General features: G+C 42.7%; 1 protein-coding gene across 2 annotated transcripts in view; it reads left to right on the top strand.

The window, feature by feature from the left end:
• The window catches only part of igsf21a (immunoglobin superfamily, member 21a), a 100,200-nt gene that overhangs the window by 59,030 nt on the left and 13,319 nt on the right, over positions 1-27,851 (top strand). For both annotated transcript variants that reach the window (XM_061291706.1, XM_061291707.1), the window contains 2 exons: positions 17,477-17,592; positions 26,902-27,373. In XM_061291706.1, coding sequence (XP_061147690.1) covers positions 17,477-17,592; positions 26,902-27,373 — 588 coding nt within the window. The remainder of the gene's footprint in view (positions 1-17,476; positions 17,593-26,901; positions 27,374-27,851) is intronic.

Here is a 27,851-nt window from a genome sequence, read left to right as displayed (position 1 = left end):
CTTGTATGGCGTAATGAGAGCCTTGCAGGAGTATTGGGAACTGTGATTTACTGAGGTCAGGTTTTCATTCCAATGGTTTCTTTGTACTGATGTGAAAATTGAATCTGTATTCCCATTAGTCGAGCTTATCGAGTGGCATTGCAAGATTTGGCCACAGAGAGTCGGTAGCATTATTATCTTGACGCTGGACTAATACATATTGAGAACTTAAAAATGGGCTTTGGCTTTGCCACAAAAAAAAAAGAAAGCACTCAAATTTGAATTACCACCATGCATGTACCATTTCACACCAAGTAATCGTGTTGAACTTTTCACTCGACTCAAGTGTATGTCAATGAACAATGCCACGGTCTTAAGTGTAGGTTTGCCATTCTCAACTTATGTAGCCACGCTTGTCTGTGGCGCTTTTAATTTCGGCGGGATCGACGTCTCAAAAGGACATTATGGTGGCATTCCAGTATATTGTGATTCAATTACGTCGGGGTGAGAGTTCTGACCCGTCACCAATCACCTCAAATAGATATTTCATCGTGCAGACAGAGACATATCCATCTTTATGAAGCTAAGGTCATAATTTCAGCCTTTGCAGCTGAGAGGAATCAATATGTCTTTTGCCAGTGTTGAAGATTGGGTCATTATTTGTTATTACCCAAAGTGATTCCTATGCTACATTGCAAAACTGACAAGGAATGGTCATTTGTCTCCCCCGTTCTCCAGTTTGACCTTGAGAACCCCGTTGTCTGCTGACCGCCCTTTTTTTTTTTTTTAAACATCATCTTTTCACAACACAGAGAAGATAATACTTTGGTATTTATAAGCAGATGGGGAGGAGTGCTACGATGTGGAGAGGCTAATTACCTGCTCATCGCATAAAAGTGGGATTTGCTTGAATAATTGATGCCCAACTTTAATCAAGAGCTGTGAATATTTCTCCACTTGTCGATAAATCGCCAGGATTAATGGCGTCAGAGTTAGCTCGTATGCAGACGAGGCTACGTACGGGTCTTGATGGATTGCCAGAACGTGAGGAGAACATGTCGGCCGCCGTCGACCCAACAACGGTGGCCTGATTTTTTTCGTTCACTCGAGCTCAAGGCTTTCTAATTGGTGTAATTTTGTCACTTAGTCGGTTTCTTACATTTTTGTCAAAGTCTCAAAGTGTGCCAGCAGGATTCAAGTGCTCTGTTTACTTTGTACGGCTCATGCGGAAGGCAACGACGTGACAGTAAGCGTCAAGATGATGCAGCTACAAGCGATGTGCCCTAATTTTATTGTTCGCTTGTCCTCCGGCATCAATTCATCTCCATACGATCAACAAGCCCCGCCCCCCCCCTACTCATTTTTGGGGTGGTGGGTTAAAAGAAGAAACATACGCCAGTGTGTTTCATTACAGCTCTTGACATTCCGTTTAAATGAGTGGGTAAAGTGACAGCGCCAATATAACTGCTGCCTCAGAGCCCCGTGGGGGGCACAAGCAAGAATGAGCAGATGAATTATTAAATGTTTGTCTTTGAGCTAAACCCTGGGGTGATGAGTGAAGCAGAAAATAAACAGTTCACAAGCCTCCTGAAGGATTTTCTCATCCGACACTGAAGTCTGGGCTTGCTTGGCTGTGGTTAAGACTTTGCAGACTTCAACTGATATTTATTATTCAACAAAAACAAGAAGTGAAGGCTTAATCAGCGCAACCTCTTTGTGTCGTTTTGTCAAAACTGACCTAGAGTCATTTGGAAACGTTTGTCGCCATCAGCGAGGCAACGATGTGTACCGCCGTGGCGACTGCCTTTTTAGTCACTGCTTGTATAGCAAAGAGGAAACAGGCGGCGGATGCTTACATCATCTGCTCCTCAATTTCTAATCTGTTGCTTTTTTTGAAGGGGGGGGGGGGGGGGGGTCGAGCACAACACTCCATTTGCATGCAGAGGTGCATTTTAGACAAAATTAGGTCTTGAAAATTGCCATACCAAAATGGGCAAAACCAGAAAAACTGCTCACTGACACCATTTGATGGGGCTATATATTTTGATCCAAAGTATGCTATCAACTTTTGGCATGTCTGAGTGCACGAGGCTTCTTCTAAAGTGGTATTAATTGCATCAAGTCTTGACACGCCAGTGTTGGATGCCGTGTCTTGATTTTAAACGTTTGAACTGGAAATTGAAATGTTCAGTGCCGTGGAATCTGTCTGACTGAATTTCTGGTTCCAGGACATGACTAACTTCTAATTTGTTGGAATGTCGGAGCAACTCTCCACATGACTAAAATTATGGCAACAAAATGAATTTGGTGCAGGCTTAAATGGGGAAACATTTTAATTGTCGTGACAGCTACAAAAAAAGAGTTGAGTGACTAATTTAGTGTGGTGAACGCAGCACACTTTACCTGCCAGTCAAGTGTAAAAAAAAATGATGTCAAAAGAAATGCTCCCAATGAAAGCATCATAACAGATGAAAATGGATCGCATAAAGACCTGATGGCAAAGCAATCGCTGCCCCGGAGGAGAGTCACTTCCCATTTTCAGTTCATCAAACATGGCTAATTTTGCCGTCTTACCGTGTCATCTCTTCCTGACTCCGCTGGCCTCTCATTTGAAACCACAACCTGCCGCTCCTGTCACTCGCTGGCGTTTATCTTGAAGACTTTGGAAGAGTGAGTGTGAGCGGTTGCAGCAAACAAACTGCATTGAGCGTTTGTGACATTGAGAGATATTTATTAAACACCTGTAGGGCGGCGCGGCGGCGGCCGTCTGACGCGTTAATCATCTGGTGCCTTTCCTTGGCCTCAAGAGTGAGACAAATTTCAAAATTCCTGTCCTTAGTGTTTTGCCAAACTACACTGATACAATGAAGTCATGCTAACAAGATCGATGCACAAGTGACCGTGAAGTGATACTTCATTCAAATCTTTTAAAACTGCAAACTCTCTTTTAGCATATGAATCCTAATGGGACTCTTTTTCTTGGGCACAGTGTATGCTACTTTTCCAGATCCAAAACAGGCCATTTCAGCTTGCCTGCCGGCGTGTGGTGTATTTCTCAGACAGTGACAATTGCTTTGAACACAGTGGCATGGGACAATCGAGATGTCACGATTCCCTCTCCCATATAGAAAGAACTTTTCCTGGTACGGCTCCGATACGTCCGCCAATTGCCTGTCGGACGGTCCCTCATCGCCCGTGCTGCTCCCTTTTCACACTGAACAAGTGACATGGAAAAGTCGGGTGGGGGAAAGAAATGACCAAGGTTGCTTTTCGTGCAAACTTGTTGGGCCTACTGTGAGCAAATCAGCACAATTGTGGACAAAGAAACAGAGTTAAAAACATAAAAGAATACACCTTCAAAGTGTTCCCAGAGTCTTTTAGCGCAGCACTTTAGAATAACCTTGTCTCGTCTTTCATGATTCCTTTCATGGCTCCCTCGCTCATCCTGAGACGTGGATGTCTGATATGGAGCACAACTACTCCCCTGATGTCTCCTTTTTTGTTCTCTGCACACTGTGAAGTGGAAGCTTGGTTTCTCGAACAACCCCACCCCCCCCTTTCGGATGTCTTCACTCGCTCCCCCTACCAGGTCCCTCCTCTCCATCAAGGGAGCCCACAGAGGAGAAGCAGATTAAAGTCCCTCGACCATTTACCTCACTATCACCTTCGCTTGATACCTCGTCTTTTTGCCGTGCCGAGCGATAGCCGTAAAAATAGTCTGGCTTTCACAAGTTTGACAAAACTTATCAGACGGTCTTATCATATTGCTCTTGTGAGAGGGAATAGCTTCATCGTCTTGTGTGGATTTTTTTTATATATATTCTTTCTAAATTTAATTAAACTTTCAAGAGACTAACTCAAGGGCATCTGTGACGTGAAGAATGTCAGCTAAAAAGTGCGGCAAAGGATGAAAGAAGGCCTGTGCAACTCGCCCAGGCTTTAATAGCATTTCCACGGGATGATTTGATATATTTTTATCTGTTCCCGCTGTCAGTTGGAACTTTTTTTTTTTTTAATTATAACAAAATATGATATGAAATCACCTGTCTGCTGTTTATAGCCAGCTGTGTGATGAATTCCCAGCTACTCACGGTCAATATCTTTTCGCTGTGCTTGCTTATCAGTACTTTTGATTCTCTCTTCCATTGAAGCAGAGATCTTTTATTAAAACAGCAACACATGAACAAAAATGTGAAACGGGACTATTATATTGGGATATATTGTTCTGGTTGAGGTCAGTCAGTGATTCTTTTCTGTGTACTTGAGGTCAATGTGACTTGTTGGACTCGATTATCATCAGTGTTGATGTCTTTAGAGAAGTCTTTTTTTCCTTGTTATTATTTTCACAAGGATTAGATATAGTCTAGTCATCTCCCAGATGGGGGCACATAAATGTCACTTTGCTTTAGCCTCCCACCACACTTGAGGTGTGAAAAATGTCAGACATTTCCAAAAGAGTTTATGTCACTGCGGTCTTAGCTCTTTGAGATTTGACACTAATCTTTGATGCTCAAAAGGATTTGGAGACATTCAGAAAAAAAAACAATAAATAAATGAAAAAACTGCCCTTCAACAAAGAAAAAGACGCTACGTTTTGACTCAATTATGACTGCATGTAGATATTTCTCACAGTGGTGGGCCGTCAGGGCCTGCAAGGCCTTCTCTGCTGGCCTAAAAATATCTGAATGACAGACTGATGTTATTTATATTTATATATTATATATATATGAAAGTATTCCAAATGGTCTGTCCGTTTCCTTTTATTGCTAGCCGCCTGGTTGCGCTGCTTCCAAATGTGCATTTTCATATTTAAGCATTTAACCAATCACATTCCAGCCACTATTTGTTGCCAGGGTCAAATAAATCTGCCACAATCAGTTTTGCAGGCTTTGTAGCACAAAATAAATGTCGATCAAACTATTGCTTCAACCAATTATATTCTGAGTTGGCGACACCAAGGCCCTCTAGCAGGCGTACTGAAATGTGAGCGTATTCACACACTTTGATTGGATCGTCAGAGAGTGTACTCTCCAGAGCTAGCAATTTGCATCTGTAGCGTGCTGCACAAGCAAAGATATTGTTGTGTTGATTCAATAGCTGTTTTTGTCAACCCACAATGGCTGAAGGAGGAGAAGAAATGGATTTGCTTGCAGATTTACTGTCAAAGCCATTTTCAAGACGGACATCCCCGTGTCCACTGCTTCTGTTGAATGGACATTCTCAGCCCTAAAGCAAATTAAAACTTATGCCAGAAATACGACAGGGCAGGCTCGACTTTCAGCAGAAAAGGACTTCTTGATGGAACTGAAAGGCACGGATAATCCGCACAACATAGTAATTGAAATCTTCTTGAGGAAAGAAAGGAGGATGGATTTTGTGTACAAATAATCAGGATTTTTGATGAGTAAAATGTTGCTATATTCCTAAATAATATTGCAATTTTATCAGGTTGTTTTTAATGCTTTTTTTTATGTGTGTTGCAGCTGTACCTGCAGTAGACGTATTATAGCCATAAAATACTTATTGAGGGTTGGACCGATTCAGACGAAGCGCTACTTAAGACCTCGGTATGATTTGCATGACCCGCTACTGATTTCTACACATGAATAGCAATAAAAGGAGACGAAGGAATCATTTAAATGGAAAATGGCAATTATTTTTCAGCTTTGATACTGTAAGTCAAAAGTCAACAAATTGGCATAAAATAGAGAGAAAAAGAGAAAACTTGAATACAATAAAACCTAATCCTCTCATGGGAAAAGTTCACAACTTGGATTCACAACTATCGACTTCTTTGCTGAGGCAAATTATACCGCTTGTAATCTTTTCCCCTCATATTTGCCATATGCTGCCGCAGTGTGATTTTGGCCGCCACCATGCTGCAACTTAATTGACTGCTGTGTCGACCCGATGAGCCCTCGGAGGGACTGGCGCGGCACGCCGGGGAGTAATGCAGCAAGAGTTCAAAATAGCATCAAAAAAGGCAAGACTTTCCCCAGTAAAAGACTGGAACCAGTAATAAATTGTTGACTCATGTTCATCCAGTCTGCCTACGGGAACCCCTGACGATTCACTATTCAGAAAAATAAAATGAATAAATAAATGAATAAAAAAAAAATCAATGGTCTCCATTTGTCATCTGTGGCAGCAACAGCAAAATAAAATACAAGAAAAATAATAACTCAAACATTACAAAATAAATCAACAGTATCACACCATACAATTTGTACTGAAGCATTGAATATCAATGAACTAAACATCTAATTAAATGAAGTAAAAAAATACAGCATCGTTCATCTTCTCCACAGAGGCAGCCACTGAATTACAATAACAGGAACGATACAATAAATATACAATAATAAGTAAATAAATCAACACTATCCGATATAGCTCGCTACATAAAAGCTGACACCGACAAAACTGTGTAATAAAGTGAAGTTGTAAAAAAAAGCAAAATCAACATCATCAAATAATGTCTCGAGAAGCATTCTGTGGGTATGCAAGGGAAATCAATTATATTAAAAGTTAGACATAATTAATATAATGTGTAATGTGCCAACTCATTGACGGTATGAATGTGATTGTTTCGTCTCCTTGTGTTCCCTGGAACTGACTGGTGATCAATCCAGTGTGCACTTTTTTCTTTTCACCCAAAGTTAGTTGGCATAGGCTCCAGCTTCTTATCACAGCCTTGAACACAATAAAGAGGACATAGAAAATGAATAAATTCATTTAATACTAGCGAATAGCAGTGGGCTAAGATATGAATCTTGGGGAACACCATTACACGCAATAGTATTCAAAAATAATTTTAGTTTTGTTCTGGCATTGTAACCTTTTGTATAATAAAACCCAGTGGAGTGATTTTTATTTCACGGAAGAATGTGCAGAGCTAAAGTGTAACGTGGGAGTGGGTGCACCGATATACAGTTTGCAGCTTCATGTGTGCCAAAGTCAATATGTTTGTCAGATTGCCCCCAACCACGGTAAGGGTGGCCTGTAAATGATTCCTTATTTTCCATATAATGAACTTTCTTTCCTTCTCTCTGCGCTGGCTGCCAGCCCGCTGCATGTGACATTGCCTCCGAGCACATTCACACTTTTTCTTATTATGACTGAATATCTGCGGAATCAAAGCGGGCCTGATTTGCAACTAGAGCCGAGGTATTTCAATCGTTTTTCTTTTCCTTTTTTTTTTTTTTTTTGCTCGTTTGCTTTCATGAATGTGAACACGTCGCATTTGCTAGCTCACTCAAAATGATGCTTCGGCCATTACTTTTCATCACATCATTTAGCGAGTGCTTTATCCAAGGCCCTTTACAATAATACCTTTCATCTCTCTCATAATTTCATATTAGGTGGTCTGTGCTGGATATGTTGTGCTTGGAAGTTTCACAGGTGCCCCCAAAAAGCAGATGGCCACTGAAGCAAATACTTTTTGTAACTGACGCCCATTACGTTTCCAAAAGATTGACATCTTTCACCTTTACAGCAATGGATTTGTTTTTGGATATTTTCTTGCAGCGCTCACCTATCGGTTCGAAGCACTACAATCTTCATATTGTACAATGTAACATGACTTTAAACTCTTGGGTGGCTCGAAGCGGCGCCTCCTTTGCGCCGGTAAGAATTGCCAATAATCATTCCAGTGAGAAGAAAATCCGGCAATTTCTCAGTGACTCCAAACTATGCCGCCTATTTGCATTCGCACGTCTGTCAGGGAAATGGAGAAGTGTGTTTTTGCATGGAAATGTGCTCAGACAAATAACCAACGTACAGACTGCATTCTAACACTCCCGCCTTGTTTTGTGTTTTTCTGTTTTGTTTTTTTCCCCATTGATTAGCACATGTCACTCAGGTCCTTGAAACAAAAAGCCTCACAGCACGGCCGCTTCCAGACTCACTGGGAGTCTTAAATGCAATTGCTGCTGCATTATTTTACCTTTTAAAACAGCTCATCAAAAAGTCTGAGCTCGAAGTAATATGAATTATTTTGCCAGTGTCGGGAAAATCGTCAATGTTGAAAATCGACATTTCTTGGCACTAGCTGTGAACTGACAGAACAACGTAGACTCGCTCATGCTAATGCGGTCCTTGCTTTTTGACAGATGGTACATTGGATTTTATAGACTGTATGTTTTACTTTATTAGCCTATCTCCCTGCAACAAAGAGCCTTAAACATGACATTTACGGGTTCTCTTCTATTATGCATCATTTTCATTTGTGCCACTGAAACGTTAAGGTCAAGGCTATATAGTAGCAAATAAAGAGGTCACGTTTAGCTTCATGCCACTAAAATGTTAAGATCAAGGTGATAAGTCATGATACCATCGTTGGGAGGATGGTATAGCCATTAAATCAAAAGACATGATGGTTCTCGTCTTTGTTTCGCATTAGCTTAAAGGCGTATTCGGTAGCAACCTTTTTCCAAGGTCACTTTAGGTTGTACCTTTTATTTAGTTTGAAAGCATCAGTTCGCTGACACCCATCACCCTTTGCAAACTCGTTGGGATTTCCAACTATTAGGCAATTAATTCTAGCCTTGAAATTTTCAAAGCAAAGGTCTCACATCTAATTGAGAATGTTTGCCAGCCTCCCGAGTGTGAAATGGTTCAAGTACAAAATGTGATTTCTGGCCAGAGTAATTCTCAAGGCTGCCTTAGTCAAAGATTCATTTTGTCAGAAGAGAAATTTAAAGGAAATGGACCAGCTTTAATTCGCTGACAATGGACGCTGCCAAACAGTGTGTGTGTGTGTGTGTGTGGGGGGGGGGGGGGGTCATAAAACATTCAGCCCTGGTTACTGGCTTGCCAACAGCTCACAGTACAATGAGTCTCCAGAAGAATGTTTTCAATGCGGAAAGAGCTGTTTTGTTGTTTTGCTCAGCCACAGACGTAAGCAGAATCAACACCAGTTCATTCCTGAATGTTTAACAGGTGGAGATGAAATCACACTTACAATACTATTTCCATGCAAATTGTTTTTTTTTTTCTTGTGTGGCACATGTAGACAACTGCTGAGATGACGTTACATGCCTGTCTTAACGTATCCTTGTCGTATTGACTAATGTCTTTTATTGACGGAAATGTCAAAATGCAAAACAAAGCCTTATACAAGTACATCTCGACATCACGTATGCAAAGTGGTGTCTCATACCTTCATCTTCTGGATAAATCCTTCTCATCAAAGTTCCCACAACGATAATGAACTGTAAACCGTAAGCACTTATGTTTAAGTGCTTCGCAAACAAAACGAGATCATCCAAAGAGTCGTCTGCCACTTGTGACTAAACGGGTGGGAGAGTTTGCACCAAGAGAAAATTGCCGCAATGTGTTTAAAGTCGTGAGGGGGGAAGTTTGTTCCAATATTTGCTAGGTAAATGTTGGAAATGAAAGTTAGCAGAATGCAGCTGCACCACGTCTGTCTCTTTGAATGCAGTTTATGGAATAGAACTTTTGTTGTAATCAAAATTCACCAATATGACCTTTTATGTCAATATGTCATTTTAAGAGGGCAGGGATAATTTAACAAAAACTTTTAAATGAGGAATTTGCCATTTTAGGGTAATCTACCAATTTACCAAAAACCACGTGACTCTTAATTCATTCATGAGGATTTTTGTTCAACACAATCATCCACAACAGCATTAGCACATTTTGACAAGCTACTCTGAGTGGCCGATATTTTTTCTGGCGAGGGAGACGTCGTTTTACATCCGTTTGAGGCCGCTGCCTGAATGGACTGGCATTCCAGCTTAATAATTGAGTGTGACACAATAGAAGAGTGACTTGAGGCCAATCCTGCAACACAGTGCCGCTCTGTCTGCTTAGTGTACAGCGGGATGCCGCAAGATAATATTAGCCGTGACTGCAGTGAGTGGCGCTCGCGCACATAAAATATTTGCCAAACATAAACACAGCGGGAAATGCAGTTATTGGTCACGATTGCCACTTTGTATCAGTCAAATGCATTTGAGTTGGACACTTCAAGCACATCCCTGAGGGAATTCACGGACATTGCGAAGAAAAGTGCTCATCTGCATTTTGTTTCTTCATCGAGCGTCTTTTGAGATGTTACTCGTGCAGTTATTGGAGGTGCTTCAAAGACAACACGCTGTTCCAGCCCAGTGGAAAAATGGTAAACAGCCACCTCGGGGATTTAACATTAGCCTTAGCGCGTTTCATCATTATTGCAACGCGGACCTGCATTGCATTTGGAATAAAATATCACCTCGGTCCAATAAAAGGCCTCACTCGTGCAGGAACCTGAAAAGTCCCGAGATGCTGGATGAACTCATCGTAAAAGAAAAAATGATTCACCGTCTAATTACGGCTGGACTTAATTGTGCGAGATAAGCATCTCTTTTTAATTTACGTCATCAAAAGGTGAAGCTAATCAATGTCATTCTGGTGTATTAAATAACAAAAAAACTCAAATCCCTCTTCCACGGTCAGCAATTTGTCTTTGTCATCATGTCCCCATCAACGACCTTTGCATGTCAGCTTGAAATATGAATTCGGCCCGCGTTATTTCGATGTTTGCCGAGCTGAAGGCGTTTGACGTGAATTCTCCCAGCTCGCCCTCGAAATTAGGAGTTGTTAAAAATCGCAATCAACATGTCGCATGTGCGGCCAAGCCTCCCTGACACCCTTACCCAGAAACGTGTTAGAGACCCCGCCCCCGGCCATATTGGAGCTACCTTCGTACTGTACATGGACTCGGCTGCCAAGTAGATGGCAGGGGCACGCGTGTGCGGTGTGTTTTGGGTCGGGGCTTGAGTATGTTTTGGAGAAGAGGAAAGGTAAACAGGCCAAGCAGGGACAGATTGCTTACCCTAAAGCCGGCATCCTTGGGCAAAACCAAATGGACTTAAGGGAGGAAGGTGCCAGCCACAACATAATTAATGCCAGCCAGTATGCAGGGTGAGTCCCATCTGCTCGCATGGAGCCAGAGAAAGAAATAAACAAACAGCTCTTTTTTGTCCGCTCTCAGCCTTCAAAGTGGCATTTGTCCCCCTCGTCCTCATTGCAAAAAGGTTAGGGACTGGAGTCATGTGACTTGACTCAATCTCGTGTATTTTAGAACACCGGAGTAGCTGAGCTAAAAATAATACAAGACTTGACTTTTAGACTTGAAGAAGACTCGACAAGCCTTTTGACAGTACATTTGAAAAGCGGCATTTTCAAAGAAGTGTGCCGCTTGCTTTGTTTTTTTGGAGCAATTATTTTTCTTTGCATGTAGCGCAAGCAAACCTGGCAAATCACCAGTATGCACCCAATTAGGCAAGTAACTTGAATTTGGGTTCAAGGATTATGCTTTTGATAAAATCGGGAAAAGGAGAATGGCACCGTTTCAGGTATTCAGTTCGTCGAACATCCTGTGACCGTCAAACCCACAAAGACAGATAAGCTACGTTAACTTTGCAATTTAGAGAACTGGTTAAACAATAACAAACTTTATATTGAGGAGGACAATGGTCTTCTTTTGGAAGCATCAAAAAAACAATGTGATTATCGATATATTAGAAGAGTTTAATTCAGGGGTGTCAAACTCATTTCACATTGTGGGCCACATACGGCTTCGGTAGATGTCTAGTGGGCCGGACCATTAAAATACCATACTATGCTATAAATAACCAAAATATCACGTCCTTGCTTTTTTTTGGGTGTAAAGAAGCACAAGAACATTAAGAAAATGTTGAAATTTAATGAACGTCATATTTTTCCCTGCAAAGAGTCTAATAGTGGCGTTGAATATTATATTCCTTTAATACCGAAACTTGTTGCAAACACACCAATCACAAAGGTTTTCCGTGCTTATCTATAAATAAATAGGACGTGGTCCATTTTTCATTGAAACTTTCAAGTCAAGTCAAGTTTATTTATACAGCCCTAAATCACAAACAAGTCTCAAGGGGCTTCACATATACATAAAATTGACAATTATTCTCAAACATCCCCTGATCTTAAACTCCCAGGAGGGCAAGGAAAAACTCAAAAAAAAAACGTATCTACAATCTACAGTCGTATCTGCTTTTCTCCGTTTGGATAATGACATTTTGGCTAATGAGGGTGTAGGGGAGGGGTAGAGACCAGGGTGGAAACAACGTTCTAACAAGCAGCAATTGGTGCATTGCTACCGTCTGCTGTGTTGGGTCTGATCAAAACAATGTTGTCTTCTACTCTGATCAAAACAGTGTGCCCCAGAGCGGATAATCCATGAATTGCATATTATTAAAAATATCAATTCCGTGTCTTTTTTGCATTTTATCACTTTTAAATTATCCTGCGGGCCTGATTGAACGCGGGCCTGATCGACCCTCCTTGCGTATGTTTGACAACCCTAGCTTAATTCCTTTTGTGACGCGGGGAAGTAGTCATTTCCCTACGAACCAGCAGCATTTGCGGACTAGCGTTGCATGCGAGCGCCGCAAGTGTCCTAAAATGATGTCCACTTGAGGGAAGCGAAGCATCTGCCGTGGCTCAGTGACGCCTCGGTGCCACCATATGCTCTCCTATATGAACACATGGACGCTTTTCTTCAAGAGTAAAATCCAAAGCACACAGGCGCGTTGCTCGCAAGCTCACTGGAATTCCACGGCCGTAATCAATTCACATGCAAGTCACTCGTCATATGTAACCCAAGCGGCCGGTGGTCCTTAAATTGCTATTTGAGGCTTTGACCTATGGGAAACAATATCCCCTCAAGTCGGACCGGTTTAAGATGAGGTCTGTTGACGTCTATTCTATCTCAGGCTTCCAATGTTCAGATTCCAGCGTCTGCCCTCCCAGAATCTGCGACAGAAGCCTCTCGGCTGTGGCTTTTGTTTTGCTCAGATTAATGGGATTTGGAGCCCGACTGCGTCTTGAGCATTCCTCCGTCGAGTGATTAGCATGTAGCCGAACGTCAGGGAGCAGCGGTATGGCCCGTGGCCGTCTTCCCCAACTTGCCTCACATCCTCCGGCCTGTGAGATTTTGCGGGATCATACAACTGGCTCAAGACTCAAGCAATTAACTTTGAATGGATTAGGTGAAAGAGTCAATTAACTTGCCAATTTGAATTTCTAATTGCTTAAAGTGCAGTAATGGATATTTCTCTTTCCGCTCGACACCCTGACCCCATCTATTCGCTTTTGTGTCTGCAATTCTCATCTGCCAAAGGAAAGAGAATCTCCAAAGTTTCCAATTCTCCTCCAACCTTTGATTATCGTACGTAGGAACCACAAAGAAGCACAAATTGGGTGTGGAGGCAGTGTTGTGACTGAAGGACACTTAAGACTGCCCAGGTCCTTTGTCTCTTAGCATCAGCGTCGCCAAGCTCGGCAGGTAATGGCATCCGTGGCGAGCGCTTGCCAAGTGTGATCGGGTCCCCGCTCCTGATGCCTCTGCGGACAGGCGACACACCTCTTTGGTCTCACGCCTCGAGGGACATGTAACATAAAACCGCTGCCATGTCACTAAAAAAGATAAATACGCCTGCATCCATTCGGGGATACGGTGCTGATGCTTCTACGCACTCCAGGGTTGAGCTGGTTCTGTTCTTCAATCTGCCTCACCAAATATTTACAAAGACAGACTTCCGGGTTTTCCGCTGGTGAGTGGCGAAGTTCTCGGAGGCGCCCGCCACTGTGTGACTGATATTAAATATTTTACACACATATCAACTTGACTTTTTGTTTTCCCTGATTTATGAATGATCTAGCCCCATCTATATGTCATTCATGGATGACTATTTCTGCTAGCCGCTTTGAATGAAGCCCCAGAGACAGCAGTACAGGCCAGGCTTTTCGTACAAGGGGGATGTTGGGAGTGTTTCTTGCGAGTCCAGCTGTCTCTGGACCTTTAAGCCCCTAATTACGAGTCCAGAGGAAGCTCTCTCGCGGGAGCAATAAATGTTCTCTTGTTCCCATCCCATTTGCCACGTGCTTCCCCCACCCTCCGCCCCCTTTCCTCTTTTCATGCCGATTGATGTCAGGGTAAAAGAGCAAAAGGACGAAGAAGAGGAGGTGAAAAGGGTCATGGAAGGGAGTGAGCGGAATGGATGCTGGGGCAAAAGGACTGCGCTGCCGAGTGGCCCACGCGGCCGCATGAAAGCCGACAGTCGTCTTATAGAAACCAAGTGGCCGCTGTGTATTTACTTAAACTTGAATGAGGGTTGACACCATCAGGATTTTCACCATCACTGATCAGTGAGTTCAAAAAAGAAAAATAGAACTGACACCAACTGAAATGCATTGGGGCCAAGGCTAATCTGACCCAAAAGACCAAAAGAGAAACAATGAAATAAAATGAAAGCTTAAGAAATACAAAAGATGCAAAAATATAATAAATGTCTTGCAAATATTTTTTGATATGTTGACTGTGATGATAGCCTTCTCTCACTTGACACCAATTTCATCTTTTCTATTAGCCACGGCCATTTTATGACATTAGATAAATCCACACCACATGACACATAAATCCACAACTAGCTGAACGTTAAGCAAGCAGCTGAGAATGACCTGCGCAGAAATAAATACCGTAATTTTCGGACTATAAGTCGCACCGGAGTATAAGTCGCACCAGCCATAAAATGCCCAAAAAAGTGAAAAAAAACATATATATGTATATAAGTCGCTCCTGAGTATAAGTCGCCCCCCCAGCCAAACTATGAAAAAAACGCGACTTATAGTCCGAAAATTACGGTAGGTACTAACATAAATTGCAAACCACATCTTGATAGACCTTGTCATCACATGAATAAAAATAGTTCTCAGCTTTCTGTATCCAAGGTCCTCTGAGTAGGCGCATGAAAGAAGACATGTGATCACAGCATATATTTTGTTTTCAGTTACAAAGAAGATTGTTTTCACCAATGACCTCGATCCACGGGCTGCTTTGCAGAGTGCAACTATGAGCTTCCAATAACATCCCGTCTGCTTTGCTCCATTTTTGCGGGGAAACCATCATTTGAATCCCAAGCCAGAACTAATCATCTCGGCAGCACCGTGCCCATATGCTCTCATTTAAGAATATAAGATGGGCAGCCGGAGTTATTGGTGTTAATGAAAACATAGCCGGTGCTTCTCATCTGCTCAAATCACATCAGCTGCACCTGCGCACCCAAAGCGGGCGTGTAGGATTCCCTCGATGAGGCGTGGCTGGTAATTGCCAACAACATGCACGCAAGCTGTCGCTGGCGTGCACCTTCCCAAAAGAATACGAGAATAACGCAAGATGCAACAAGTCGCCTCCAGCTTGTCAATAAACACAGTAAATTGTGAGACCGTTAGCAAGGACACAAATGGGGCTTTTAGGAAGGATCCAAAAGAGCAGCTTTCCGCCTAGATGCGAATCTTGACTGCATTGTGCACGTTCACGTCTTTGGCCACCGCCAGCTCAGCTTTGTTGTTTAAACGGCCTGTGGCGCAGCAGCCATTTTCACAAAGCAAACCAGTATGGCATGTTCAGATAGCAGGATTTGGGCAAAAACCAAGGCAAAAAAGCTCCACAAATTAATTCATTTGCTGCCGTGGATGTTTTTATTCGGAATACGACTGTTGACTGCTACTGAGGGATTTATTCGTCAAGTATATTCTTCAAATATTATTTTGTAACTGTCTAGCCGCGGTCTTCAAGCCTGGTCATCGAGTTCCAAACCAGTGTAATGGTTTAAGGCAGAGTTTGGAAATGCCTTGGGATGTAGCCTTAAAGACAGAAATGTACTGCTCCTGAGACATTGTGACAGTCTTGAATAAATTCTGTCTTGAAGCCAACAGAGAAGACAAATGAATGTCATATCCGCAGGCGGCGTCACAAGAGCTTACCTGATGCGAGTCAACGTGATTAACAATTCACGGGAAAATATCAGAAGCAAAGACAATTGCGATTCCAGCCGAGATGTTTCTGCCTCTGCGCTGCATGAAAGCCGAGCTGCTTTCATCATGTCGGCGGAAGGCGAGAGTTGGAATTTTTAAATTCGTGCTTCAACGTTTAAAGATTTATTTTTCCCAAAAGTTTCTGGCCTTTTGAAATCTCCCTTTCTTAGAGAAGTTTTTATCTTGTTTTGCACAGCCGGCCCTGCTGCTTGAACATGTCGGTTGCGTTCTGACTGACTGCGATGCGGGTTGAGTGCATGACTTGCCGAGGAACCGACCCGATCGAGGCAAGAACGCAGTCGCAGAGCTGAAGGAGCGACTCGGACAAACGCCAGAATCTGCGCCCGGGCTATTATTCTGCCGGTGCCGCTCGGCCTCGTGTGGTGGAAAAAACAAGAGCGTGTCGTGATCAATTATTCATTCCTGTAGTTTATGCGGCAACAAGTCAAGAGCGCTGTGGAGGCTTCCTGGCAAAGGTACTTGTCAGGGGATTAGAAATGATTATCTGGCCTGCCAAGGCTGGGATTGAATAGTTATTGTTGGTATTATGAATATTAATATCAAATTCATGAGAAAACTCTTTCCTCTAAAGAGCCAAATAGAATCTAATGAGCCATTTTGCATCCAGTACAGTATGGAATGAATGTAAGGTGAGCTTTCCACCTGGGTTTTGAAAGAAGGCTTGAGGTTTCAAACCAAGGTTTTCAGTCACGGTTGTGCCGGCACATGGTTTCAAAATAAGACTTCAAGTCAAGGAGCCAGTGTTGTGTCTCTATTTGCGTTAAGTATATTTTGTTGGCGGGTCGCGCTACGCCGGGTTGGCAGGAAGCTAATGGAGTGTCCTAAGGTTAATTTACAAGGATATGAATGCCATCAATACGCAATTAAGGGGTGCGGCCGCATGAGGCATGCGGCCCAGCGGCCAAATCCCCAAACTGTCTTTAATCAATTCATTCCTGTGACATGTCTCCTTAAAAGCACCTGATAGATTTACGCATTAAAGCCGCTTCCGTGACCTTTTCTCGTTATCCCGCGGGGGCCGCCGGATGGTCGTCTCTGACGAGAAACCCAAAGAACCCGAGTCACTTCATCAAATCCTGGCCTGGGTTTCAAATTTGAGTTTCAAGACAGCCTGAGTAGGGTTAAGCTTTCAGATTGCAATTTCAAAGTAGCTTATCAAACTTGGATTTGTGTCTCAAATGAAGGTTGAAATCTTGGTTCATTGTTTCATGACGGCATAGTTTTATCAGATGAGAGCTTTTCTGAGTGACTGCGTCAACCTTCCGAACGAGGGAGGCTTCAATGATCCGCTCGATAAAATCGAAGCAAAAAAAAAAGCTCATAAAAGCCGAAGGATGCTTTTTATTTATGGGCCCGCCTCCTCGAGCCCCCGCTCTCCCCACTGCGCAAATAAACTCTCGGCCCTTGACTCTCGGTAGATATTTCCCTGAATCAGCTTTCAAATATTCATGTTGCCATTTAAGCAGCCTCCGCGGGTGTGAGGCTTTCAAATTGGTTTATTCAAGAAGCTTCATGGGATGGGTACGAGCTAGAACCGGGCTGTCAATTTTGGGTTCCAACATTTTCAGACAGTCATATGTTGAATTTATGTGTGCGCTTGCTGTTTGTGTTCCTTCAGCTCCTCCAAACAACATCTCAGTGGTGGCCGAAAACACGCCGGCGCCGTTCAGTCGATATCAAGCCCAGAACTTCACGCTGCTCTGCACCGCCAAGGGAGGGAAGCCCGCACCCTCCGTGAGTTGTCACTGCTGCTGATGCTCAAGAGTCCATTTTGTTAGAACGTAAAGGTCCGACCCCACAATACGCTGACAGCACAGACGATGTCTTAGGAAGGTGAAAGGCAGTAGTGGAAAAAAAAATGCTCTTGTAAGACATCATCAGACCTTGGAATTGATTCTGTGCGTGCCTTGGAATGAGTTAAGACAAAGAAGTAAGTATACGGAACTGAAAGGGAGCTTGATGTCAAAAAAGGTAGATTAAATAAATGCTCACATGGCTTGCTTTAATAATTTGACTTTAAGAAAACAAAGGTGGAATCATCCACATGCTACGCTGACTTTTAAAAAGGAATTGAGTGGTTGCCATGGCGACCACAAAAAAATTCTGTGATGTGAGTGGACTAAAAGAATCGGTGGACCAAGTGTGAAAGGAACTCACCTTCACAGTTTTGATGAAGCGAAGCAAATAATCCCGGTTTCCTGGTTTCCAGGTCTTGGTGAGAGTTTCTAGTTTGGGTTTTCAATCAAGGCTTCAAGCCAAGGTTGGAGTTTCACGAGTATGGTGTCAAATCAACCTTTAGTCTTTGAATGGCCGTTTCTTAAAGCGTTGTAAGATTCTAATGTTAGCCCGTCTCTGGCATTTTCTTTAACGGTTAGCATTAAGCTACCTGAGATTTTATTGCTTTTGAGTTATATCCAGTGCAATACGACAGACAGGTGACTCATTTCAAAGGGTCCACCTTTTAACTCATGTTCATCAAACTTTCAAGGCTTACGTCAAAGTGGAACCATGATGAGTTTGAGCAATACAAAAGCCTGAATTCTCGTTTTGCGAGTTCTCTCCAAAAATAAAAATCCAGGGAGAGCAATTACTGCTTGTGCATAAGTGCAGGGGGAGAAGTAGATATCTACTGCTTGCTACTTGCTGATTGAACAAGGAGCATGCTCAATCACTTGCCATAGAAATAACAACACATCACCATTGTCTGCTTTTCCAAGCAATTGTGCTATCAGCGTTCTTCCAAAGTGTGCGTGCACGCCCACGGATTATAAATAGTGTGCGCTGCAACTTCGCAAAAGTCAGCCAACTTCATCGAGTGTTTTTGTCAGAAAAGCTCATCAGCCAAACATGTTGTTCACTCCAGAGGATGTGGCCCGTGCACGCATGCACGCACTAAATCACGAGAAGAGGTTTAATCAGCCAGCATGAGCGAGAACACCTGTGGGTAAAGGACTCGCTGTGTCTCACGGGAGGAAGTCAAACCTTGTGAGAGTGTGTGTTTTACATTTTCATTGACATCTTAATATTTCTCTACATCACATCTCCTCCATGTTTGCGTTGGAATGATGCAAATCATTCTTGACACGCTTTAAATGTGGACACTTGTTCACAGAACGTCTTGAGCTGCCCATAAGAGCAGCAGCAGAATGGGTTGCGGTAATTCAAGTAAACGTGGAATTTGTCATCGACAGATTCATGGATTTTTAAATCCTTTTAACACTTCAGAAAGAGCTGAAGCCACGAGATTGCTGGTTTTGTGCCATTCAGACGACATGCTATGAGATAACGCAAACTTTGTTTCGACGCAGCCTGATTTTCATTTGAATAACTCTAAACTACAGCGCATGCCACCAAAAAAAGCAAAACCCGGAAATCTCCCTCGCAAATCAGCTCGAATCTCACCAAACTGCGATCTCTGATGACTTCAACCAAACCCTGTCAGCTCTTGAGAATATATATATATATATATATATATTTATATTTATTTATATTTTTTTCCCCTAACCAGGCGGAAAGTGGAAGTGGGGAACTTTTTAGTTGCTTTTTCATTTTTATTCCCTTTGTCACGACCCGTCCCTGGTTGTTTTATTATATGTAGGTCATGGTTTCTGTCCGTCTGTGTACTCGCCCCTCCCTTCCTGTGTCAACTCACAATCAATGTACTAATCACAGTCACCCGCCTCTCATTACTTGTCTTGTATTTAAGTCCTGTCTGGGTGTCGCGCCCCTGTCGGATCATTGTTAATGTCTTCATGTCTTTTTGGTTCACGTCTTTGTCGGTCAGTCCTGTTGTTGGTTTTGTTAGTAAGTTATGTCAGTCTGCCGAGTCTGTTAGTTGTTCCCTTCAATAAACCCTGGTCCAAGCTGCTCTTGGTCACCCTGCTCCATCTGATTCGTGACACCCTTCTCTTTTTTCTTCTCCTTTTTTCTAAAGGACATTTGCGGACTAAAAGCTAAGACCACAGTGTGCTACAATGTGACTGTGCTTTCATTTGTGTGTGTTAAGTGTGTGTATACGTTTATGTGTGAATGGGTGTTCTGTGTGACGACTCCAGTTAACTACTGCACAGACAGAAACCATGACATTGTGTGGAACTACTCAACATTGAAGGATATAATTTACATATTAAGAACAGATAGGACAGGTGGAGGGGTTTGTTAAAAACACACTCCGAGTAAAGATGTGTGCATTTCTATCACCCTCCAGACTCTCCTCTAAATACCTTCTGTTCCAAGCTGAGTGATCTCTTGCACAAAGTAAACAACCTGAAAAAAGACTGCACCCTCCTTGGTGATCTCAATATTGACATATCCAAAAAACATGGAGCTAAACAAGACTTTGTTAGCCCCCAAGGATCTATTTTGGAGCCAGTCTTATTTATTTTATACGCACATAAATGATTTTGTAAACTCCTCCACAATCTTTCATAAAATTATATTTGCTGGCGACACTAATTTATTTGCATCACACTAAAGGTTAAAAATCTTACAAGATTCTGTAAATACAGAACTAATTAAAGTCGACGATTGGTTGAGATGCAATAAATTGTCTTCATAAGTAAAACCAATTACATGATTTTTAATTCAAATAAAGAGTTTAAAAACAGATTGCCATTAGAAGGGAAGAAATAAAGAGCATGCCACAAAATTCCTTGGGGTCTTCGTAGATGACTCGCTCAACTTTAAATGTCGCATAGATCCCCTTGTATACAAATGATCAAAATATGTTGGTTTATTTGACGAAGTCAGACATTTCCTTCCTTAGTCAATACTCCTTATTTTATACAAAACTCTATTTGAACCTCATCTTAACTATTGCAGTATCATGTGGGGTAACACCTTCTCTAGTCACCTTAAAAAATCTCTACAAAAGAAAGTCATTAGGGCTCTGTCTTGGTCTGAGTTTAGTTCTCCATCTCTCCCTCTCTTCGGCCATTTTGAGTTACTAAGACTACCTGAGTTGAATGAATTTCATAATGCATGTTTCAAGTTGTGAAAAAGAGCAACCACATACTATGCAGTCTCATCCCCATCACTAGACCCCAGCATTCTCGTCAGACGAGAATTAAAACACACATCCTAGGGAAATACCGCGGATGTGTGTTGCTTGTAGGGGACCTCAGATTTGGACCAAAATGGATGAAGCCTTAAAGGTCATGCCCTCTCTCTCCAATTTTAAAAAACATATTTTTAGTTATCTTTTACAAATCTATAATTAAATCCGCATTCCGTAGTTAGCTGGGTTGAGAGTGTGTATGTGTGTTTAATGAGTGTCTCCGTCCGTCAGTCTGTATGTCTGGGCCTCGTTATATCAGCTTATACTTAGCTTCACTCGGGGACCCTTTTCCTCATGCTATTGAAATGTCATGTTACGTATATGAAAGAAATAGGAATGATGGTGTGAAGAAATAAAGTTTCATTAATTCATTAATAAATGGAGGACAGACATATACTAAACATGGCGGCTTTGACAAGAGACAAGAATCTAATGTTTTTATCTCCAATCACATAAATAAATAAAATATTTCGCGTGAAAGCTAACTTTTTCTGTTGCGGCAAACGAGCTTGTTTGCCTTCCTATAAAAATGATCCCCTGTTGCTAGGCGACCTTTCATCGCATCTCAATTTACAGAAAGCTTCGCGTCCTTTTGATGAAAATAATGATTAGTATTTTCCATGAATGCACCATGGTGATGCCACTCGGGTCACGTGAATACTTTTCACACCCTGAACACGTGTCGACTCCACCATCAAATCACCCCCCCCCCCCCCCCAAAAAAGAAAAGAGAGAGCGCTTACCTTGTTGTGTAAATTCAAAACAGGTCGGCTGTGTTCATTCTTTGAAACGCGTTGCCATGATGATGATAATGATGATGTCAGCGCTAATGGCCTCCCAGTGCCTCTGATTAGCACATTCTCAGCGCAAAAGCATGCGCTGATTGAAAACGATGGCCGATAAAGATGCTCATTAATATGAAAGAAAACTGATGAAGTTGTTGCGACGATCCTTTTCACCGCCTATTGAATCTCTAATTTCACTTTCGGCAAGCTCTTTATAACTATCGGAAATTCAGCGAACGATTCCCGATCAGCTGATAATCATGCGATCGGATCGGGACGGAAGGTGCTCTGTGAGTGTAGCTGGTGCTTTGCGTCCAAATTGCATCTGTGGCAAAGACTGAGATGAGTCCAAACTTCATCAACTTATCGTGCCCTCACAGTGTGGCATCGTCCGCATTCCTCAGACAAATAATTATCATGCAAGACAGCGCACCAACCCGCACTGCAGAAAATACCTTCGGAACTGCAGCTGCTGTCGGTAGAAAGGGAGAAAAACTCCGAGTGTTGCCGCTGTCATCCCCCGAGCGTCCCATTTGAGAGGCGAGCTCGGCGTGAGTTTAATGTCTGCCGACTGTTCCCGAGAATTGAACATGTTGGCGTTGCGGCATGACGATGCTGGCGTGGACCTGCTGATCGCGGGCAGAGTAACCAGACGATGGTGGATGTTGATAACCGTGACAGTCAACGTGATCGACAGCACAGCGGCCCGGCTGGCTGTACTGAGCCCGCTCCTCTGTTTCAATAACAAAGAAAGAAATAGCATTCCAAGAGCCATCCCTCACACTTTATGAACATCACCCTGCAGCCATATTTAGCGTCACTGCTGCTTTTGTGTTCATTTGGGTTATGCAAGTCATGAGTCAAGACGTTGAAGCTCAGTCACGCGTTGGCTACTTTGTACTTGCAGCAGTTAGCTGTACATGCAAACTTTATTTTTCATGGTCCAACACAAGTTTCTAAGTTGTCTAGACTTTGTTTTTACTGACTTCAAATCAGCCAACCAGATGACTAAGTGGAGCCTTGTAATCATTTTTCGTTCCCGGTCCCCCGTTTGGAATGAGTTTTTGTCAAACATTAGACAATCTCTCTCTCTATCCACCTTTAAAAGTCATCTTAACACGTATCTTTATTCTTGTGACTCAAGATGAGCATTGTTTTAGGGTTTTATTGTGTTGTTAGGTTTTAACTGTCTTTGTGTTTATGTCTCATTTTTATTTTGGGCACTTTATATGCTGCTGTGCTTGTTTTTAAAGTGCTCTATAAATACAGCTGAGTTGCGTTATTGCCTTCTCAATTAAATGCATAACCGACGAGAATCTTAAAGTCCCCGGAAAGTGAAAATACCATTTCTTGTCATTTCAACACCACAGAGAAAAATATTTTTAACAAACCTGCCTGATTTAAATGATTAGAAGAATCTTGCGGAAGGTTGGATCAGGAAAATCCGGCTTTTTTTTTTTTTTACCTCTCTCGACTCCCTTCTCTCCATGCATGCAGGTATAGCCAACAATAAGGCGCTCTAAAGTGAAACCCCAGTTCATATTTTGGGGATGGATGACTGATTCAAACAGGCTTTTTTTTCCAGCTGATAGCATCAATGCTATTAGCACAGAACCAAAGCATACAATTCTGCCTCCCAGCGTAGCAGGTAGGGAAACGAACTACGTTGTTATCTGCAATTTTCTATTTTCAGCAGCAAGTTCATGAGACATGTCTGGTTGTTTGCGGTTTTCTTTTTGTTTTTCTCATGATAAATTGCATGCTGAATGTTGGAAAATCACACGGCCGGGGCACAGCGATGTGCCCGTGTCACTGTGGGAAATGTAATGTTTATTTTTTCGACACGTATCACAGTGAGCGACATCCTCTGGCAGCTACATAATTACATGAGGAAAATTAATCTGTGTTTGTGCTTCCATTTTCTTGTTGTTTTTGTTGTTAACAAATTACATTTTAACAGTTCGAAGGAAAGAACACAATGTGAAGAGGTAATTGGATGGACCTGGAATGATGTCAATATATTTAAACTACACAGTATGGTCTCTTTTTTCCTGGAAAGACTCATAGGTTGACAATTCCATCACCAATCCTCTGAAAATCCGTTGACTTTGACTTCCGCCGTCTGTTTTGACATCAAGGTTAGCCCAAAATGCTACACAATCACAAAAATGTCTCCCCTGATATTCTGACTAAAGATGTGGCAAAGGAAATCAATGACAGATATAAACACAGCTTTCACAAGTCCCATAAATTGATATAATCCACACGGAGTGCACTTAACACACTCGTACACATCTATTTTGGTCACAAGCGACATTTTCATCCCGTAGAGTTCTCTTTGTAAATAAAAATTGGGAAAAACTGCAGTGGTAACAACAACACTGGCAGAGACCTTTTTTAAGTTGAAAGCTGTCAATCCTCCTGTTTAGTGCTCAGGGACAGCTTTGAAAAATGTTGAAAATGAAAGCGAAATACTTTCTATTTCCCATTGGTAATAACCTATATGGAGAGCACGGGTAATATTTCTAGCAATATTTTTGGTACTTCCACAGATTCATCGCCGCGAAGGGGTGGCAGTAACCGCCGCAATAGTTGGCCATTCAATATTTGATGAGTTTAGAGATCAGTCACTGAATGACTCAAATGCTCAAGTCAAGCCGCACCGGTGCGTTTTTGGTCATACAAGTTTAAAAATACATTACCTACTCTGAAAGTTCTATAATAGATGAGTGAAGGACTATTTTTTTTTAAACAATCATATCACACAAGCAAAACCAGAAGCTAGTTCTAACTCCCACTCCGCTAACGGGACATCTCACTGATTTCCGCGAGTGGCTCGTCTCATGTCGTTGATACTTTTCCCCATGATGTCTTGTTGACAAATCCATTTCCATTTCGACCGCCTGATCTCCTCGCAGAGACCGACCCTGTCTAAATAGCATTATGGTGACTGTCTAAACCGTAATAATGAATATCTGAAGGAATTCAGTGGGACACATCCCAGGGACTACAACTACTCCAGAAGACAACCCAGGACAGTAATGGGGGATTAATAAAGTCTGTTAAAGTGCATACAATAAAAGATGTCAAGAAACCTTGTGTATTGGAAGAAAGTGACTATTCATTCATACTCGGTCTGAAAGAAAATTGTATAGCAGCGTCCCTCCAGTCGCTATGATCCATGGATCTATGCACTTGAGTGAATTTATGTAGCCGCTAGCGACACTTGGCACCTTAAGGGTCGCTACCTTGAGTGTGAAAACAGCAATAATGAGTGCAAACAAATATGAATACCGCCCGACCTTTAAGGAATTGCTGCAGAAGCGTTTACATTCACATAGGGGGCAGCGTGTACGGTCCCCGCTATGCAATCTGAGCGGACTTTGTGGCCAATGAGTCTTCTTTAATGTGACAACTTGTTTCTCCCCTTCGGCAGTGTCGCGACTCTCGCAAGTGTAGTTGAACTTGCGAGTACCCAGATCCATACGTACGGTCAGAGAACCTGAAATCCACCTATGGTAATACAGGCAATTTATTTTTAGCAAACACGATACTTTTTACCCATCTTGTCACTGAGGTAGTGTTTGCTGCCACAAAAGCAACATCATTAGCTTGGAGCAGAGCGGTATGTGTACTGGCTCAAAGGCGCTCGCTCGATAGCGCACGCTCAGCGTTGGTGGCTGGGTTTCCATGGATACCAGTAACCCCATTATTATTTGCGCATGAGGGTGTCTTGAATGAATGGAGCAGGGCGACCAAATGCAGCTTGGACCAGGGTTTATTGAAGGGAAGGGAGGTTGTCGAATAGAGACACAGACTGGGCAGGAAGAGGCTCACAGTGGGCAGGGACAGAAGGTCCACTCAGACCAGGAACTGATACATAAAAATAGGTATTGACCGTAAGCCTTCATCACAGGTCTGTATCAAGTATTTGTGAAACCTTTTAAATGGTTGTGTGAGCTAGAGTCCCTGCCCGTCCTTCAACTGCGAAATGCGACAACCACATACAAGGACTGTATATCTTGTTTTAGCCGCCTATTTCTGAATATATGCCTGTGAGCAAGCTCTTGTTCAGATTATAATGATGTAATACAACATCTTGATAGAACCTGCTTTTCCACCTATGATTGGGTAGCTAAGCTGGTTGAAGATTCATAAGGTTCAAGTAGAAGTAACTTTTGATTTGGCAATCCAAATGTAGCTACCCTTCACTCCATCCCTAATTGTCATGGGAACGAAATCCATACTTGTTGCTGGCTTAGATTTACTTGAAGCACCATAAGAGCTGGCTCACTCTCGTGAGATCAGGCTGCCTCCTTAAAAGTTGCTCACCAGACAAAAAGTTTGACTTCAGTTGTCCTTGATCCTTACAGTGCTCTGATGAGAGAATGTCGCTTATATGAAGACAGCTAGTAACTCTTTTGAATGTGTGCCACTCACTTTTATGTTAGGCACTTTCTAAACATCACAATAACTATGAAATGATGGTTTGAAAAGCAGGCAAGAGCACAAGTTCTTTTGAAAGCTGTCACATGAGAGTGGAACAGAGCACAATGCTTTTGTCCATGCTAAATTGCATCACCATTTAAAAGCTGACTATAATTACAAACAGATCCAGAAAGCAGATGTAATCCGGCACCAAATACGAAGCTTTGCACATGAATAGGTGGCTCCAACTGCAAGAGATAAATTATTTGCGTATTCTTTTACAGACTTGGTCAGTTGAGATAGGATAAGCAAGAACAAAAATAGGTGAATGGGCCAAATGTTTGGACCAGTCGTCTACCCCATTCAGGGAAACTTATTTAGGCCAGATCCAAACGAGCGCTGACCAGCCTCATTGGTCTTGGTTCCCGTTCGGTTCCAAACGAGTCGTGCTGTCTGTCCCTTCACGCTGTTTAGTGTTTTGATCATTTCTCACCATATGTTTGTCAGGTGGCCAGAAGCTCCAGACAAGTGTGGTTTTGTTTGGAGCCGCTGGCGTCCTTTCCTCAGTCAGTGGTCCAAAATGTGATTAAGGACCGAGCACCAAGCGGGCTTGGAATTATTGTATTAATTATGAGTGTTCGTACAAATGAATTGATGGTTTGAGGTCCTGTTCAAAATGAAAAATTTTTGCAAACACTTGTATTCTAGGGAGAACGTATAGTGTTATATACAAAGCGGCAATTGTTGAACCCTGTTCTCCATGTCGTGTCTAAGGTGTACTTCAAGCGGGACGGTGAACTGATCGAGGTGATCTCATACGTTCAGCCATCAGCCGGCGATCAGGGCGGTGGCTCGGCGGGCTTCCGAGGAGCCAGGCCGCTCATCAGCCGGGACCTGGACGAGACCAAGCTGCAGCGCTCGCTCTCCCTGCTGGACCCTGAGAGCCCTTCGGCGCGTTTGTATACGGAACGGCCGCACACTCAGGGCCTGCAGGCCTCGGAGCCCAGCCCCGCCACCGAGGTCATCCCGGAGACGGTGGTGAACAGAGAGTTCCCCCGCTGGGTCCACAACACGGACCCCCTGTACTACTTCAGCCACACGCACCTCCCGCAAAGCGACGGCTCGGTGGTGGTGCAGGCGCGGCTCACGTGGACCCTCAACCCGCAGCTGGACAACGACGCCCTTTTCAGCTGCGAGGTCAAGCACCCAGCGCTCTCAATGCCGATGCAGACGGAGGTCACATTGGGTAGGATGCTTTGTTTTGCTTTTGTACTTCCATTTCTCCAGAGCCCTAGGTCAGGGGTAGGCAAGTCCGGTCAAAGGGTAAGGGTTAGTGTGTGGAACGGAAAGGAAACATCCAAAAGGCTTGGGTCCTACACCAAATCGTTTCACTTAACGCACCAGCGACAAGATGAATTGGAAACGTGAGATGACGATTCAGAGACACAGTGCACAAGGTTCTGTGCACGATATCACTGAAGCTCTTAGTCTTCTTTTAAACATCGATTAAATTTCACAAGACAGAACAATAGCAGTGGGGTATTTCTGTGCAGATTAAAATATCAAAAAGAATAAATCCAATGAAGCAAACAAAAGTCTAACTTTGGGGCTAAAGTCTTGTTTTTGCACAACCCCCTTCTGTATTTTCCGTATAAACTAAAAACAAAGATGGCTCGCAGCATTTCCAATTAACACTTCAAAGGCGAACATTGGCGTCATTCTTC

This window comes from Syngnathus typhle, linkage group LG11, assembly GCF_033458585.1.
Source record: "Syngnathus typhle isolate RoL2023-S1 ecotype Sweden linkage group LG11, RoL_Styp_1.0, whole genome shotgun sequence".
Lineage (NCBI taxonomy): Eukaryota > Metazoa > Chordata > Actinopteri > Syngnathiformes > Syngnathidae > Syngnathus > Syngnathus typhle.
Note: the sequence above shows the minus strand (reverse complement) of the source record. Positions and strands in the feature narration are given on the sequence as shown.